This window comes from Nelusetta ayraudi, unplaced genomic scaffold (genome assembly GCF_046127955.1).
Source record: "Nelusetta ayraudi isolate G7.1 ecotype Tasmania unplaced genomic scaffold, CSIRO-AGI_Nayr_v1 ptg000181l, whole genome shotgun sequence".
In the NCBI taxonomy this organism is placed as follows: Eukaryota; Metazoa; Chordata; class Actinopteri; order Tetraodontiformes; family Monacanthidae; genus Nelusetta; species Nelusetta ayraudi.
This window is the reverse complement of record NW_027466230.1, coordinates 609,485-626,279: the sequence shown is the minus strand read 5'-3', so window position 1 is coordinate 626,279 and position 16,795 is coordinate 609,485. Positions and strand designations below refer to the sequence as shown.

Sequence of the window (16,795 nt, the reverse complement as noted above, 5' to 3'; positions counted from 1 at the left end):
ATAGAACTCTGTTGGGTGACAGCACTTTCCTTCTCAGAAAGCGGAGCTGATGTTGGTTTCTCTGTACTAAATAACGAGGAGGCTGTTGGTGTTGCATTGTCTTTGCTGATCATCTCAGTCACCTCTTCACTTGAGCCCATTTCAGATGAACTTCCCTCCACTGTGGCCGTGCCAGTCCAACTTGTACTTACACTTGTTTGGCTTTCTTCTGATACTGGGACAGATTTGACAGTGCTGTGAAGTGATGCTGCTGCAGTGAAAGTCGGTTCAGAAGGTATACTTGTTTCATGAGAACTTGTCACTGCTGTCGGAGCTTGAGTGGGCATTCTTGGAGAAACACTCACTGAGTTTGTTACTACCTCAAGAGAAATTGAAGAGTCTGATGGTTCTGCTGGACCAGACAACATGTCTTGCTCATTTGTTGCTACAGAAGAGATTTCTTCCAGTTGTGCAGTGCTTTGAGCAAACACTGTATCTGCAACTGTGGAGGTCTGAGTGAAAGCATCGGGGTTTTGAAGACCGGAGCCATCATCAAAAAAAGAACTGTGCTCTGTGCTTTCAGTGACGGGCTTTACAGACAACATCTCTGCTAGTTTGGTGAAAGCAATTTCTTTTTCAGTAAGAGGAGCTGATGTTGGTTTCTCTGTGCTAAACAACGAGGAGGCTGTTGGAGCAACAGTATTTTTCCTGATCATCTCAGTCACTTGTTCACCTGAGCCCTCTTCAGCTGAACTTCCCTCCACTGTGGCAGGTAATCTCGTAGTCCCACTGGTACTTACACTCGACTGGCTTTCTTTTGATGCTGTTATGGGTTTCTCAGTGCTGTAGAGTGATGATGCCGCAGTCACAGGTGGTTCTGAATGTACACCTGTTTGACATGAAGGTTTCTCTGTGCTAAACAATGATGAGGCTGTTGTTGCTGAAGTTTCTTTACTGATCATCTCAGTCACCTGATCACCTGAACCCTCTTCACTTGAACTTTCAACCACTGTATCCGGTTGTCTGACAGGCCCACTGGTACTCTCAGTTGGATGGATTTCTTCCGTTACTGTAATGGGTTTCTCAGTACTGAAGTATGATGATGCTGCAGTTACAGCTGGTTGTGAAGGGACATTTGTTTCATGTAGTGACACTTCTGGAGCTTGAGTGTTGGACACAGAGCCCACAGTTGTTACCAAGATTAAGGATTCACTAGTGACATCAGTGGTGGTCTCTTCAGTACCTTCACCATCAACAGTTGTTTGAACTGACAACGTTTGTGTTTCAGGGCTAAGGAGCAACTGATTTGTAACATTTAAAATTTGAAAGCCTCTTGTTTTTTCTGTTGTAGATGGCATTTCAGAGCTGTCTTTCTCAGCACTCTCACTTGAGAGACCATGTTGGGTGTGGTCTGCTAATTCACTTTGGGTTGAATGACTAAAGTAACCAGTGAATGAACTGATTGTTGTCTTCACTATATTAATTGCACTCTCAAAGGGGGAAGTTGTAGTTGTGGCTGATTCATGAGAGCCAACAGTTGTTGTTATACCCTGTTCTTTCTTTTCAAGCACAGTGGTAGGTGCTAAAGTTTTATCCAAATCTCCAAGTCCAGGTAGGTGTGTTTCATTTGCGCCTGCTTTGTGTTGTGTCTGAACTGTGACTACATTTTCCGATGACATTTCTTCCACTGTTGTTGATGAAGTCGTTGTCTGTTCAGGTTGTTGTGAATGTTGGCTGACTGTAACAGCGCTCATGGTTTGATCACCGGAGCCTTCCTCTATAATAGACACTGCACTGATAGGTACTTTAGATGATACAAGTGTTGATGATTCAGTGTTGTTTGCATCCACTGTTAATATTTTGTCAGTCATAGTTGCCTGTGCAGGAGAACTGAAATCTTCCCTCACATCTTGAGTGAAACTCTCTGAGACTCTAGCTGTTGATGTTCTCTCATTAGTCTCACCAGAAGAGGGAGTGTACACAGCGCGCAATGTCGTGCTATCTTCAACAGCTGGAGTTGCAGATGTGCTCTTCCTGTCCTCTGGGCCCTGAATTTCAGTTGAAAAAGTAATGGGGGAATAGTCCTTGGCTTTCTTTGTTGTGAAAACTAAATCATTTTTCTCATATGAGAGAGTCCAATCCACCACTGCCTTTCTTGTTTGGGTTTCTTCAGATGCACTAGTTACCTCAGGCTTAGGTGGTGTTACTGTTAGAGTGGAGGTAGCAGTCACATCACTGATCCTCTCTGTTTGACCAGATTCTGTTTTTTGTGTTATGTTTATTGGAGCACTTGAAGTCACACGGGAGATCACATCCTTCAGGGTTGGTCCTTTTGTGGTTAGCTCATCAACTTCAGATATATGTGGTGTTGTTAATTCGACTGCTGGTATTAACTCAGGGTAATACTCAATATCTGTGTCACCTATCGAGGTAGCGTCTGCTGTTGGTTTTAGAGTGCTACCAACAGAATTATCATCTGAGCTCGAGTCAAATGATTTTGTTATTTCATCTATTTCTCCAAGTGTGGTCATATTTGTCAAAAGGTGTGTACCTTTGGCCTCTCTTTCCTCTGGGCCCTGTGGCGTCACTGTGATCTCATGTTTACCATTTACGAAGCTAACAGTTGGGGTAATAGTTCCAGCAGTTTGAGAGGAAAGGTCAGGGTTTCCGCCCCAAATGGGCTCACCATCATCAGTGGTGGTGATGATTGTAGGGTCAGACACAGCAGGTATGGAAGGAGACTGGGAATATTGTGGCTTTGCAGTCTGGTTAACTATGAAGAAAAAAAATAAACAAAAAATAAATGTTATTATCGAAACAAAGTTTCAAAGTTTCTGTGTGAGTGCAACAAAGTTGCACTCACACATGAACAAATTTAAAATTACAACTTTAACTCTAAACCATTTTTTCTAAATTTTTCATTCTAATGCTAAAGAAAAAAGTATAACAATGTGATATTGCTTGTTGAACATATTAATGGTCCAGTCATTCAACATTAAATAGATTAATACAATTAAAACTAATTTTATGAACTTATCTTATCTAACTTATCTAGTTGTAAGAGGACAATTAAGGCAATAAAAGAAAATATACTTCACTATGCTATTACACTACATCACAGAAAAGAAGGAAGGAATGCTTTGGTATGTGAGAATACAAAGCTGTCATTTTGACAGAAGGTTCAATAAAGATGAACAAGAAATTGCTTTAGGGTTAAAATATACTGTGTGTAACTAACTCAAGCAAACACCTTGCTGTGAGGCCGCAGCAATAACCTCAGCCCGGTGCCGCACAAAACATCTTTTAAAAAAAACTGTACCATGGTCATCACGACTACCAGTTTAGGAATAAATAGTCACCTAAGCCATATTACTACCACCTCTCCAACAACCCATCCTCTCTTTCTCCCTGGCCTCTTCACCTACTGTGTTTCCCACAAGCTAAAGAAAGATTATTGGTTACACAGAAGAACACCTGCATCAGCGCTGCTCTGCAAAGAGACACCTGTTTAAATTGAGAAACAGTGCATCCAACTGACCTAACCCTAAACAGATACTCAGCATACAACCGTGGCCTTGACTGAAACTCTGCAAGCCACAGTAAACAATGTCCAAATCAGAGCACCCATAGGTACCCCAGTGTCCATAGTGAGGGTTGGCTATACCAATACTATACCAAACAAATAAGGACTTCATTTGCATATAACATTTGAATGATATGTGAGTCCTTTATGGCTACTTAATATTGTTTTCAGTTTTCATGTTATCTGTTACATAACATAAATTACATGACAAGCTAATAGAATCAGCAATGTCATCTCACACTTAACTTAACAATCAGCCAAAGAACAGCTGACCTGCCTGTAACACAGAGACAGAAGGTACAGGTCCGCCATGGGCTTGTAATTAAGCAGCATCATATGAGAGAGAGTGTAATACTGACTACATCCATGGTTGTGACACAGTCAAAGTGATGAGCCTGCAGGCTGAATGCCCGTTTCGGTAATTAGATGAAACTCATTTATTCATTCATTCATCTTCTATACCCGCTTATTCCTATTCAGGGTCACGGGGGTCTGCTGGAGCCTATCCCAGCTGTCTTAGGGCGAAGGCAGGGTGATACCCTGGACAAGTCGCAGGGCCTAGATGAAACTCCTGCCGTACAAATGTATACAAGTGTTTTTCACTTCATTATCATATTTAGTTTATAAAAGACCAGTGCTAATGAAATAATGCTGTTCCAGGCTGATCAAAGTGCCACCGCTAAGTCTAAGGCCCTGTTTTCACTTGGTCACTTGTAACTGTTTTGGGGGATTGGATCACGAGAACGGATCTCGAAGCATCTGTTCGCACGTAGCATTAACATGCGTCTCGAGCGTGACATTTGTGATCGCATTACACCCCCCCCCCTGCCGAACCTATGCAAATGCAACATGTGTCATTTCCGTTTTAAACGACTGGGGGCAGTAAAGCGCGAAACCACGGCGAGTTTTACATGACAGCGAATAAGAATCAACTTCCTGTTTGCGGACTATATCAAGTCACCCGTTTTAATTCGACTGCAGCTCGTATGAATCCGAACGAGGAGTAACGACTCGTGGGACAGAGTGGTGACAACTTCGTCCGTGACGAATGCGTTTTTATGCGATGCGACTACCAAAACCATCTCCTGAGGTGGTTTTGGTATTCGGATGACAAAACGGATTTGGACTGTTTGCACTTGGTTACTTCATGTGTTTTTTGCCGATCGGAATACGAAAAACGCATGAAATGACCAAGTGCAAACAGGGCATAAGAGTGTTTATTTTGTTTGTTTGTTTTTTGGAGGTGGCAGAAAAAGTTGTGGTTGGAAGGTGAGATGCGTTGAAACCTGAACGCTAAATAGCAATTATACATTGCCTTGTGCACTTCAAAGTTATTACATGACAGTTAAAAAAGTTAAAAAATAATCAGAAAGTAGGTTTGTTTGTTTGCAGCAAGTTGTTCTGAGTTGTTTGTGACGTTCACTGTCATCAAGTCTTGTTGTTTATCTAAAAAAAAAAAAGTTTATCATTAAAGAAATACCATATAAACAGAACGTTTATTTTTCTAATTATTCAGACATAATCTAAAACACTTGGATTGTATTTCACATTCAGAGATTGTTGTGCAATTTGTTATGAATAAATAAGTTATTGTGCAACTTGCTACAATGTGGCCTGACAGCACTCTTCTCTTCTTGCTGCACTATTTTCCACCAACCTTTCCACCACCAACATCGGAGAGCAGAATGAGATCCTGGATTGTCTCAGCTGAGCTGCGTCACATGATGTGAGTCAAGCTGTCTCCAGCTGTGCTCACACACAGATTTTGATGACCTCACCTCCTGTGACGGTCTCCGTCTGTGCTTAAGGCAGGCAGCTGTGCAGAGTCTGCCCGACTGCTAACTCTGCCGTTGCCACATTGGCTGTCAGTGAGCTGTTGCATGTACGTACCACAAAAAAAACTCCAAATGCATGGTCAACCGTGATGCATGCTTGCAGATCACATGACACAAAGCCAGTTGACATCGGTCTCTGTCATACAGTGCCTTACAGACGCACGTACAGGCGTACAGGGTTACTCTTTGATCTCACTGACCGTAACATGATGATGGACACAACACAGTTAGCGGCTGTGTATGTGCTACAGCTTGTTGGTCTCTCCGGCACAATGCATACCTATCATTAGGCCAGACCACAACTGCAAAAAACTTTCAAATGACCAGTTTACAGACTTTTGCACTTTCCAATTTGCCAAAGCCTTTTCCTCCAGCAAGGGCTGCCGTTGTGGGAGCTCAGCTCAGTTGTGAGGATAAATTAAAGGAATAAAAAAGGCTGCAATTTACATGTGAGCTCATGTGCTGTTGACCTACAAGAAGCAAAACAACGTCCAACGCGAAAACTGTTTTATGCTTATGTCAACCAGCAAGAAGGACTGTTTGACTTGAGACTTTAATTTCTGGTTAACTTTAACTGTCACTGACTAAGGTGCTTAAAGCCAAACAGTCCTCTTGCAGCAATGCATATCAAGAAGACAAACAACTCTAAATCCTGTTGAAAACAATCTTAACCGACGCACCATGCCAACACTAATATCTTGACTCAGTGACTTGCTTGTACATTATCCTCAACTGAGTCTAAGAAATCCCAACACAATCGTCTCTGCATGTTGCCTTCATAGGATATACCACAGCAAATCCATTCTAGCTTATTCCTCTATCTGCCTTGCAAAACTGGCAAGTCAACTCACAGCTACTGAAGTCTGAAAATACATAACTGTCAGTGCATTAAAACATTTGCAATAAAAATACATATCAGTTTCTTACCAGATTCTGATGTCTTCTCCTCCATGACAGTGGGTACCTGGACTGTCTGCTGGTCTGTGATCCTGGTACTTTGAATGGTGGTGGGTGTATGAGCCACGGCTGTAGCCACAGTCGCAAAGGTAAAGAACTCTTTGTCAATCTCTACCGTTGCATCACCCTCTATCATAGTCTCACTGGTGTGCTCTGGAAACAGGGCGCTGGACTCATCAAAGACATCGACACTTGGAGGTTTTGACGCAGTTTCAGTCAGGATTTCACTGTCAAGCAAGACGGGAGAGGATGTCACTGCTGCAGGTTTTGTTTGAGCGGTGACCACAGTCGGACTCTCCACATCCTGTGATAGAGGTGGGGTCTGAGTGATTTCTTTGTGGGTAGTCTCTGGTGATTCTGTTTTGATGATCTCCACCTCACTGGCTGCTTGGGTACTTTGTATAGAGGTGGTGTCAGTAGGATTTATGTCAGTTCTATCAGTGCTGGATAATGGGCTGGACGTCGGGTTCTGTTCAGGAGGAGGCAGGGTAGGTGGCAATGCTTCAACAGCAAAGGCACTCTCAATCTCATCAATGCCTGAGTCATAAATGCTTGTTGGTAGTGATTCGTATGAGCTGAATGCTTCCTCGCCAGTAGGGTCGACCAAATCTGTGGTAGTGTTGCTGAGGTCGGATGCTGTCCCTGTGGTGATTACATGGTCCAGAATGGTCTCCTCAGTCTTACCCTCAGCAAACATTGGCTCAGTGCTGAGGGAAGCAACCGGTATGGGGACATCTGGTTGAATCGTGTTGATCTCAATTACTGAGAGATCATCTGCCTCCTCAACAGGTTTGGACACCATCCCCGTGGTGTTGGTGTCGCTTTGGCTTTCCTCAAATGTGTCGCCACGTTGGGAAATGAATTCGACATCGGTCAAATTGTCACTTCCAAAATCATTGACATCAAAGTCTGTCAGGGGATCAATGTCCTCATGTTCCTCTTGGATGGTTGGCGCCACGGTGGTGATTAACTCTTCTTCTTGGTCTGCTGGAGTGGGCTGTGGCGGAACCATACTGGTAGAGAACATAGATGGGGGATCTGTAGAAGCAGGTGAGTCCTCCCGCACTGCTGAGATCATTTCAGATGACAGAGCGGTACTTTCCAGTAAAGGGCTTGAAGTGGCAGAGGTGAAGATAGTTGTGGATGTTTCAACCACAGACACATCCACAAAAGAAGTCTGGTTGATCACCTTTCTCCTCCCTAAAGAAAAACCATGAACTCATCAGTTACATCAGGATATTAAGTGTCAGTAAAACTATTTTGTTAGAGTGAAATAGGCAGTACTGACACAGCTGCATACACACACACACACACACACACACACACACACAACAATATCAAAATCAATATAAAAACAAAAAACACCATGCAGTTTCATTGTGGTGCCCACAACTAAAAATGTCACAGAATAAATAATGAAGTTGAACGGTTCCACCAATATTTGCTGACCTAAAGAAAACAGTATCATCTGTTTAGGAAGAAACAACAATTTACATTAAAAGAATATCCAACACCGGGACTACAGTGTGCCGGTGTTTCTTGCACCTGATGAAACTGGATGGTTTGTCACCAGCTCATTCCAGCTGATGTCGTTAAAAAGGGTACTATTTTGAGAGAGAGAGATGGGGAGGGGGGAGGGGGGGGCTCAGTGCACTTTGTTCCTCTAAACATTTTCTGATCTGTCTAAAAGGATTCTATAACAGAGGAATTAAACAGTTGCAACTTGAAGCCTCCCCGGCAACAAAGGGATTGCCATGACTGCCCGGATTTTGTCTGTCTGTGAAGCCGCTGTGCCACGTTGTTCAGCCACAAAGCACCTTTTTAGTTTCTGTGTGACCGGCCTCAAATGCTTCCCAAATGTGTTTTTGAGTTCATACGATTAAGTAAACCCCTTTTGACTCATTTCTCTCTGGCCTGCTCCTCCCTGACTGTCTGTCCTCCTTTTTTTTTTTTTTTTTTGCTCACCAACATAAAAGGCTTTATTACAGCTTTAGAAAGCTTCCCTCACTTACACAGATTGGGACAAACCAGCTGTTGACCATTGCACGCTTTCTTTATAAGCAAAACTATCTGATGTCAAGTGTGAGGCACATTTTTCCCCAACAGGGTAAGAGGGGACTGCTCTCAGAGCTGTAGTGCATTATCTCACCAAAAGCCATAAGCTCTTGCAGTTACACCTCTGGTTTCCTCAATTGCCAGTCAAAGACACATTATTCCATTTTCCCTTTTTCTCCTCCTGCGTCTGTTTGCACCCAAAGACTCCAAATTGTTAATTTTCCAGAGAACTTTTGCAACAGTAAGGCATCAAATGATGCAAGCTAGGGTACTTGAGAGTCACTTAGTCAGGGGCGTCAATTCAGCAGGACTTAGAGAGAGATGACATGGAGTACACAGGGCAGGGCGCAAGGGTGGCCTGTTTGCATGGCCTCTGAACTCCACGGGACTTATCACTGCAAGAGTTAGCATAGCTTAAGGGGCAATAAATGGCCAGGCAGGGTCATGCTTATCTGTCCAACCTCGCTTTTGTAAAGATGGAAAGGCCGGGTCAGGGGTCAGCGAGGATGACTGAATTTAGAAGTCCGGCAGTAGCTTCGTCCATTATCCAAACGTCTGCTCTGATAAGTAAGAGTGAGAATGACAGAGGGCAAATGTCTGACAGCATAAATGAGATGGGAAAAGGTGAAAAAGGAGTCAGATTGTGAGGCGTAAAAGGTATGAGAAACTCTTTTTTTTACTCTAAATGGTTGCTATCGCTTTTCATCTTGTTTTGCTCCAGGGATACTAATTGTAGATGATAACGTTTTCAGGGACAAGCCTAAATTTGCTAATCTCTGGTGAATCATTTAGGGTACTTTGCACTGTCCCCAGGCTTCCAGCAAGAGGTTGGACTATGTTAAATTCTGTGATTTACTATGAAAAACAAAAATTAAAAAGATAGAAATCATTGACTTGGTCATCTTAGAAGTTAAGCTCTATTTCTAATGCATCAATAAAATTATATCTAATTTGGTTTTGCAGGACTGTGATTATAATAAGAAGTCCAGACGTTGACATTACTCTGTGACATATGCTGTTTTAGTTTAATTCACATTGTTTAAAGAGGAAGATTCCAAAAAGACAAAGCCATGATTAGCCCAGCTGAAAGTAATAAATATAACAAAACATATACAGTTACTGACAGTCTTATTAAGCAAACTATTAATATTTTTTCTCCTAAAAATTAGATGGACTGCCATGTTTGTTAATTTCAAGGAAAACATTCAGGAAAGGGTTTCATCGTTCAAACAGCAGTCTTTATAAATTACAGATAAATGGGAAACACAATTTGAGGCAGTGAGGAAAAAAATCAACAGAGCAATCAGGGTGGCTAACCAGACAAAGGACACCCTGATGCTGGAAATACACCGCAGCAAATTCCCAGAACGTATTTGCATACTGTTTTATCTTTCTTGCCAACAGCAAAACTAAACATCATCGGCCATATAACCAGACATGGAGGAAACAGACAGACAGAACGAGAAAAGCTGTAAACTCGGTAAACATTGATTTGGTTAATTAGTGGCGAAAATAAAGCAGAATGGATATCATGTCCAACTGGGAACACTACAAACTGGGTTGTGAGGGTGTTTTACCTTTAAAGCAGTACGCTCCAAGCTTTGATGTTGGATCGGGGAAGCCCGTCTGGTTTTTGTACCGGTACATGGTCCTGACGCCTAGCAGTCCTCCGCCACATTGCACCCTGGGTACTGCCACAGGGTGTCGCGCACTGCCATCAGAGAGCCAGCCATAGTCGCACCTGTCCAGGCCGAGGCGCCACGCTGCATGGAGCTGACCGGGAGACGCGAGGACAGCATTCCTGCTCTTACACTCTTCAGCAGCTTCGTCAAACGTCATCCGGTTCCGAACTGGAGCATAGAACACTTCACCTGGAATAAGGAGAGAGATGGTACTTGGTATTTTTTAAAATAGTACTGACGACTCAGCACGCCAGCAAAGTTCATTTGTTCTAGCTAAGCAATTTGAGGATGTTTTCATTCATTTATATTTGTATAATGGGCTGTAATTTTAAAAAATGCAGTGTAATTTTAAACTACAGATGCTACTCACTCACATTTTTTTTTTTTGACCTTTCAGAACAGACTGGATCCAACAGACAGCTGACAAAAGTCACAGCTGTGCTGGGCCTTGACCCAAAACATCTCCCACTTTTCACATTTAAGACAACAGTCGTTCATTGTCGATATTAAACTGAGGTGGGATAGCAATTCAGACAATGCGGCCTGACCTGGCAATGAATGTGTCTGCACATGGAACATTGTGCCTTGATCACAGCGCGACAGAATATGATTTTATTATCTCTTTTTTGTAGGACCATCAGAATCTGTGTGTCTTTACCCCTGAGGAAATCATGATCTGTCTCTCCCTTAAAGAGTGACATTAAATGCAGAAGTAAAAGAATTACAGGAAAACTAAAATAACTGAATCTGAGGATGGCTGACTGCATGTTTTCAGTTAATGTTGTGGGTGTGACTTTCTAAATGCCGGTATTCCGTATTGGTTTCAGCTGATTTACAATGGCACTGATATTATCCACCCAGATCTGTTTCTATTGTATGAGAAGGGACTCAGTCAGTCTTCTTGGAAATTTTTTCTTCCATTTGAAATGTTGCCCCCTCCGCTGATCCCTCTCGGGAGGAGGGATATTCTCAGTTCTCATATTGGGCTGACTTCAGTTCAGACGTGTCAAGGGGGGTGTCAACACTCAAAAATACACATAAAATACAGTGAGCAACAACAACTGGCAAAGAATTCCACTCTCAAAGCACTTCCAAACACATTAACATTTGCATTGTCACATTTTAGTAATTGCCTTTTTATAACACCACAAGTGGAGTGTAAACATTATTTACAGCCAGGTTGAAAAAAGAGTGGTGTCTTGGTGACCTGAACTCCTTTTCAACAAATGGGGCTGTTTCACAGATTTAAAAAAAAAACATAAAAGAATGGAGAGTGTCATCAAAAAAAGTAGCGTAAATATTCACACAGCCATCCGTAGAAGGTAAAAGTAATTCGCTGTAAAAATTAGTTCACTCTTGCACTGTGTTAATTTGAGGTTTCGTCATTTCTGGCAGAGCGTTTGCCAGCATCATCAAGTGAAACACGTCATTATTTACAACTGTCAAAGGCTCATTTTTAAACCTGACTTACCATTAAGTTTGTCCACGTAACAGAACACATCATAGGTGTCTGTTGGCTTCCTGCTCCCATATGATCTAACACCAGGTTTTGCCTGGAGGTTTCCAAAGCAGCCCTTCCGAGGCCTTGTGATTGGGTACCTGTGCAATAACACAAAACCGAGACAGAACTTGCATTAGCTTACCAGGATATGTGCAAAACACGTCAATGGAAGGCAGCGAGAAGTAATTGTTTCAACTGCAGCTAACCTCACTGTTTGGTCAGCGATCCAACCAGCATCACACTGATCAAAGCCATCCTCATAGGCTGCTTTCAGTTGGTCATAGGTCGCGATGGTTGCTCCGATATTTAGACAAGCCTGGATGGCACCTTGATAGTTAAAAGAGTACCTGCTCCTGCTTGCCCTGTAGTGAAACACAACACCTGGCGACAAATTGTGAAAGGAAAACATGATCAGTCATATTGTGTTTTTGTTGTTCAATAACATAATTTGAACTCATTAGTGCGATTTCAGAGCAATACATTTTGGGTCACGTCTCATTAGGGACATAATTTGGGTCAACTCGTTGAGCCTTTTGGAAGGAGAAATGTTGCAATCAGCCACAGAAGTCAGTGCAATGCTCGCCACAGAATGAATCAGATAACCATAGGTGATGCCATGTTTGCGGACGGTAAACAAATGCCAAAGTGGTGATCGATGCTCATCGTTAAATCATAGATTAGTGTAAAACATGCTGTGCAGTTTGTGAAACAGTGGTTATCAAAATTATCCCGACATCGCCCCCGCCCATGTATTGTTTACATCTCCACAACTGTGTTGTGTGGAGAACACTTTGACTGTGAGAACATTCAGAATCCACATACAACAAGGTAAGGAGAGCGATCCACCCCACCCCATCCCTGAGGGAGACGGAAAAGTTTGCTTGGCTTCGGGTTCCTGAAGTTATGATCAATTACCATAATTTGGCAATTTTCTTAATTCATCCACTGAGCGCATAGTACAAAGGCTGACTAACACCCACCGAGGTCACTGAGGACTTTGTTGCGTCCATACCAACATGTTTCCATCTGTGTTTGGACCCTGATGGCTGATGGACAAACAGGGACTAAAGTCTGCCTCTGTGTAACAGTGTGTCGCCTCTCAGATGGCAACAACTGACATCTGTGGTTATTCTGCACAAATACTAGGTTGTTGCTGCAATTTCATAGAGCAGCGGGGAACCCAAAATTTACATTTCTATCAGCACTTGTATTGCACTTGACTATTATCAAGCCCATGCAGCCACCCTCTTCTTGGGGGAGCAATTTCAGACTATTTTGTCTAATTCTAGTATGAAAAGGGAAGAATATCGCAAATTTCTCACCGTTGACGTCAAGGTTAACAGTGTCCTGGGTGTCCTCGATGCCGTACATGACCTCACAGCGATAGGTTCCTGAATCACTGGCACGAAGCTTGACCATAGTCAGTGAGGCGTCACCTACATCCTCAGGATGACTGGGCACAGACACTCGGTTTCTGTAGCTTGAACCTATTTTGATCATTCCGTTTTGTGCCACTAGCACCGTGGATTCTATATTTCCTTCTATTTTGGTCCATTTGATCCGCAGGTAATCTCTGCTGTAAACCGTGGTTCCATTGGGACTGAGGACTGGCGCTGAAGTCGGAATGGCGTGGAAGAAGCAGGGAAGATTCACCTTCCCAGACAGGGACCCAGTCACCGGCCTCATTATCGACAATGTGCTGGAGGCTAGGGGTAGAGAGGTGACATGCAAGTTACTGATTTACTGTTCAATAAAAATCTGTTCTGATCACTTTCATACTAACATATACTTCAATCATGTTTTTAAATGAACAGGATCACCTCATTTACATTGACTGGCTGTGACAGCTGCACCCACAGAGATTTAAAAAAAAAAAAAAAAAAAAAAAAAAAAAAAAAAAGAAGCATGCATCATGGCCTAAAAAGGCTGCTGGAAAGTTGAACCTCATCCTTAAAATGATGGGTGTGGGAACACACTGACTGCAGTGTATGTGCAGCATGCCTGTATGAAGTTATTGGTCAAATGGTGGGAAGGTGGGGTTGGGGGGCACAGTGGCATTACATTATGTCACTGCTGAGCTCTGTGCTTGTTTACAGTCAGAGTAGTCATGGCGCTAATTAAAGTGGCACCATCAGGTGGACTTGCCAAAATAAGTGAGGTGTTGTGGCGCACTATACACTGGACAGTCAGTCGCTTTCCCCATGTGTTCTATCTCTCTCTCTCACACACGCTCTCTTTTTTTTCTTCTTTTTTTTTTAATTTTTTTACAATTTTTCTATATCCAAAAATTGTATTCTATTACACGCTGTAAAAAATAAATCTTTGTGAAGGGGTTTGCTGGTCCTGACTGGTGTATAATAGTAAACTCAGGTACAGTCACCAGTTCTTGCCGCTGACTGTTTGCCCACTTCCCTCCACCTCTGTGTGATGAGGCAAATTGGAACTGATCTCAGACAGGCTACCAGACATGAATGAATGAATGAATGGCAATGGCTGAATCACACTTGGGCCTGTGAGGAGGAACATTTTAGACTTTTCTCCCAATTTTTTTTCTCTTGGGGGAGGGGATAGAGGTAGGCCACTGGGAACAATGTGGAGAATGCTTTGGAAACAGTGATGGGACAGACCCTGAGGCATGAGTGCGTGTGTGTGTTTTAACAGAAGGGGGCTGAAACCAGCTGTTATTTCTAGACTGGTAGCCCAGTCTAATTGAAAGGTGTCCATCCAAATCAAGGGACAAGGCCAGAGACCTGGAATGGCCAGGAGGACCTGGCAGTTCCAGGGACAAACAAAGGAGCAGTGAGGTGAACGTGAACAGGTCTGATGTCTTTGTGTTGGTGAATCAGACAAAGGAAAGAAGTTGAAGTAGGGGTGGGGGGTGGAGGGTGGGCTGGACAGAGGCATGGACTTTCTCAGAGCTTACCTGTAGTAGATACAACTACACAGAGGCAGCATAACCACAGGATGTGCTTTATGGTGTAAAACATCTGATGGGGGAAAAAAATGAAAAGGGGCATTAAAAGATGGCTCATACAAGGTCTGGTGTTTTGATTGTCGGTGCATCCTCGGTTTTTCTTTTTTGTGCGTATAAATCCAATAGTCTGATCAATGAACAGCTTTTCCCACATTTTAACTTTTTCAAAACTAAAAACAAATCCCCACCAGTTGATGGATGATTTTGATAAGCAAAGTTTGATATCTTAAAGTGCCCAATAAAACTCTTCCCTTTAAGAATGGCAAGATGTGATCACGTTATGAGAAGCCCTGATATCACAACCTCCTAATGTATTATTTCCATATTTGAAGAGGAGCCCTGCAATAATCCTGTTTTTAATTAAATCTGCGGCTGCTTTCTTTTTGTTTCTTTTTTGTGTGACAGAAGCAGTGAGCCCCCAGGCTTCATTTCCACCCCACTCTATAAACACAAGCAGTGGGTGGCAGTGACAATAAAGACAAGACTCTTAGTAACTGGCTGGGAAAAAAAACAAACAAACATAAAAAAAAATCATGACTTTAAAATGGGTGGACATCATTGTGACTTAATGCCAGCACACCCAACAGTCTATGACCCACCCTACTGGGAACTAAAAGAAATTAGAATTTGAGGGAAGGACATGGGAAAGGATATATATATATATATATATATATATATATATATATATATATATATATATATATATATATATATATATATATATATATATATATATATACTATTTTTTTTTTTTGTAAATTATAATAATAAATAAATTAAATAAAATAAAATCCTGTACATTTGTGGCTCGTGAGTTTTTAACCACGTGCGTAATGTGCTTAGAGCACACTCTGAGGATGTGATGATGTGGATGTCTAGGAAATCCTACACAAGGCATTCAAAGAGGAGATGGATGCATCTCTGAAGGGCAAGTGTGTGGTCCTTTAACTCTGGGATGCTCTCGGAATCTCACCAACAAACTGACTGGTACTTAGTTAAACTTAAACAAACTCGCACCTGCTTTTTTTCTCATCTAAAACCACGACAGGCTTACCTATTGTTATTTGACCAACTTTGTCCAACTTTGTCGCACTGCTCTCTCCGAAGTGTCCGAACTGCCTCTCTCAGCAGCGCGACGCACTAGTGCGGGTTATCTGAGAACAACGCGGCATCACTCGGCTCTTCGTTATCGCATCCTGGTTGGCGTGCTAACGGCATTAAAGTAGTCTATTTCTATTCAGTAGTTTTGAGAAAATAATTTATCACATGATCAACAACAAAATGTATGCTCGTGGACTTTTTTTTTTTTTTTAAATCCAGACTAGAGGGCGCGCTTACTAGACAGTGAAGACAGCAATGAGATATACTTACGGTGAAAGGTGTTTTGATTTTGTTTTTGTTTTGTTTTTGTTTTTGTTTTTCTTAGTCCATTAAATGTGGAAAGGATGTGGATATCTGTCCTTAAATCCTGTTCGTTCCTGGGCGTAAAAAAAAAAGTTTCGAAGTATGTCCCAAAGCGGGGCAGCGGTTTCTGCTCTTCCCGGTGCGCCTCTTTCTTCCTGATGCTCCAGAGCTGCAGGTCCTCGCAGCTGGTCCTGGTCCTGGTGCCGGTGCCGGTCCTGGTCCTGAGCGCAGCCGCGCAACCCGTGAAGTGCTGGCAAACAGCAAGTTCAATTTTGTTTAACGCGCACTGTTATTTCGTCACTGTCCGAAAGAGAGGAGGGGCATGCCCATCTAAAAAGTGATTGAAACACCTTGAGGGGGGAGAGAGCGCGGAGGGGAGGAGGTGGGGGGCCCGGAGGGGCACGGGGTTCTCAGTGGAGTGCTGTGTCCAGGTGTTGTTCGATCCGTGTCCTATCAAAATTAGGCAGGGGGAGGGAAATCGATACATTGATCTACTATCCAAACGTAGCTTTACACTAAAATTAATTTTAATAATAATACAGAGGAAATTGGTAGGCTAAATTTCACGATGATAGTCTAAACTAACATGGGCCAGCCAGCCCTTGATAATGCCATTCACATGGCTGTGCAATGGAAAAGGATGGTGCAGTCTAGTCTCTCGCTGAGTCACGAGGATCTCCTTACAAAAACACATTTATGTCAAAGCTATGGGAGAGAGTTCTCCCCTCTCCACGCCCAGCGGACCGCTGTTTATGTGGAGACACCGATCCGTGCACCCTCTTGGATTCGCAGATGGAAACATTATCACTGAAGTTTGAATGAGCG

At 42.7% G+C, this 16,795-nt stretch overlaps 1 protein-coding gene across 1 annotated transcript; it reads right to left on the bottom strand.

Moving 5' to 3' along the window:
- Positions 1-424: 424 nt before the first annotated feature.
- Positions 425-14,573, bottom strand: LOC142881083 (uncharacterized). Its single transcript, XM_076015132.1, has 8 exons — positions 14,516-14,573; positions 12,915-13,298; positions 11,799-11,973; positions 11,563-11,690; positions 9,987-10,280; positions 6,325-7,554; positions 580-2,752; positions 425-491 (listed from the first exon to the last, which is right to left on the bottom strand). The coding sequence occupies exons 2-8, from the start codon at positions 13,276-13,278 to the stop codon at positions 425-427; spliced, it is 4,431 nt and encodes a 1,476-aa protein (XP_075871247.1). The 5' UTR covers positions 13,279-13,298; positions 14,516-14,573.
- Positions 14,574-16,795: the final 2,222 nt, after the last annotated feature.

What these genes read in the sequence shown, in the direction of transcription:
- LOC142881083 (XM_076015132.1), bottom strand. Translation starts at nt 13,278, where the DNA reads ATGAGGCCGGTGACTGGGTCCCTGTCTGGGAAGGTGAATCTTCCCTGC. An exon ending in TGTTAACCTTGACGTCAACG is followed by an intron (nt 11,974 to 12,914) that starts GTGAGAAATTTG and finishes ATTTGTCGCCAG; the next exon opens with GTGTTGTGTTTCACTACAGG. An exon ending in ATCGCTGACCAAACAGTGAG is followed by an intron (nt 11,691 to 11,798) that starts GTTAGCTGCAGT and finishes GTTATTGCACAG; the next exon opens with GTACCCAATCACAAGGCCTC.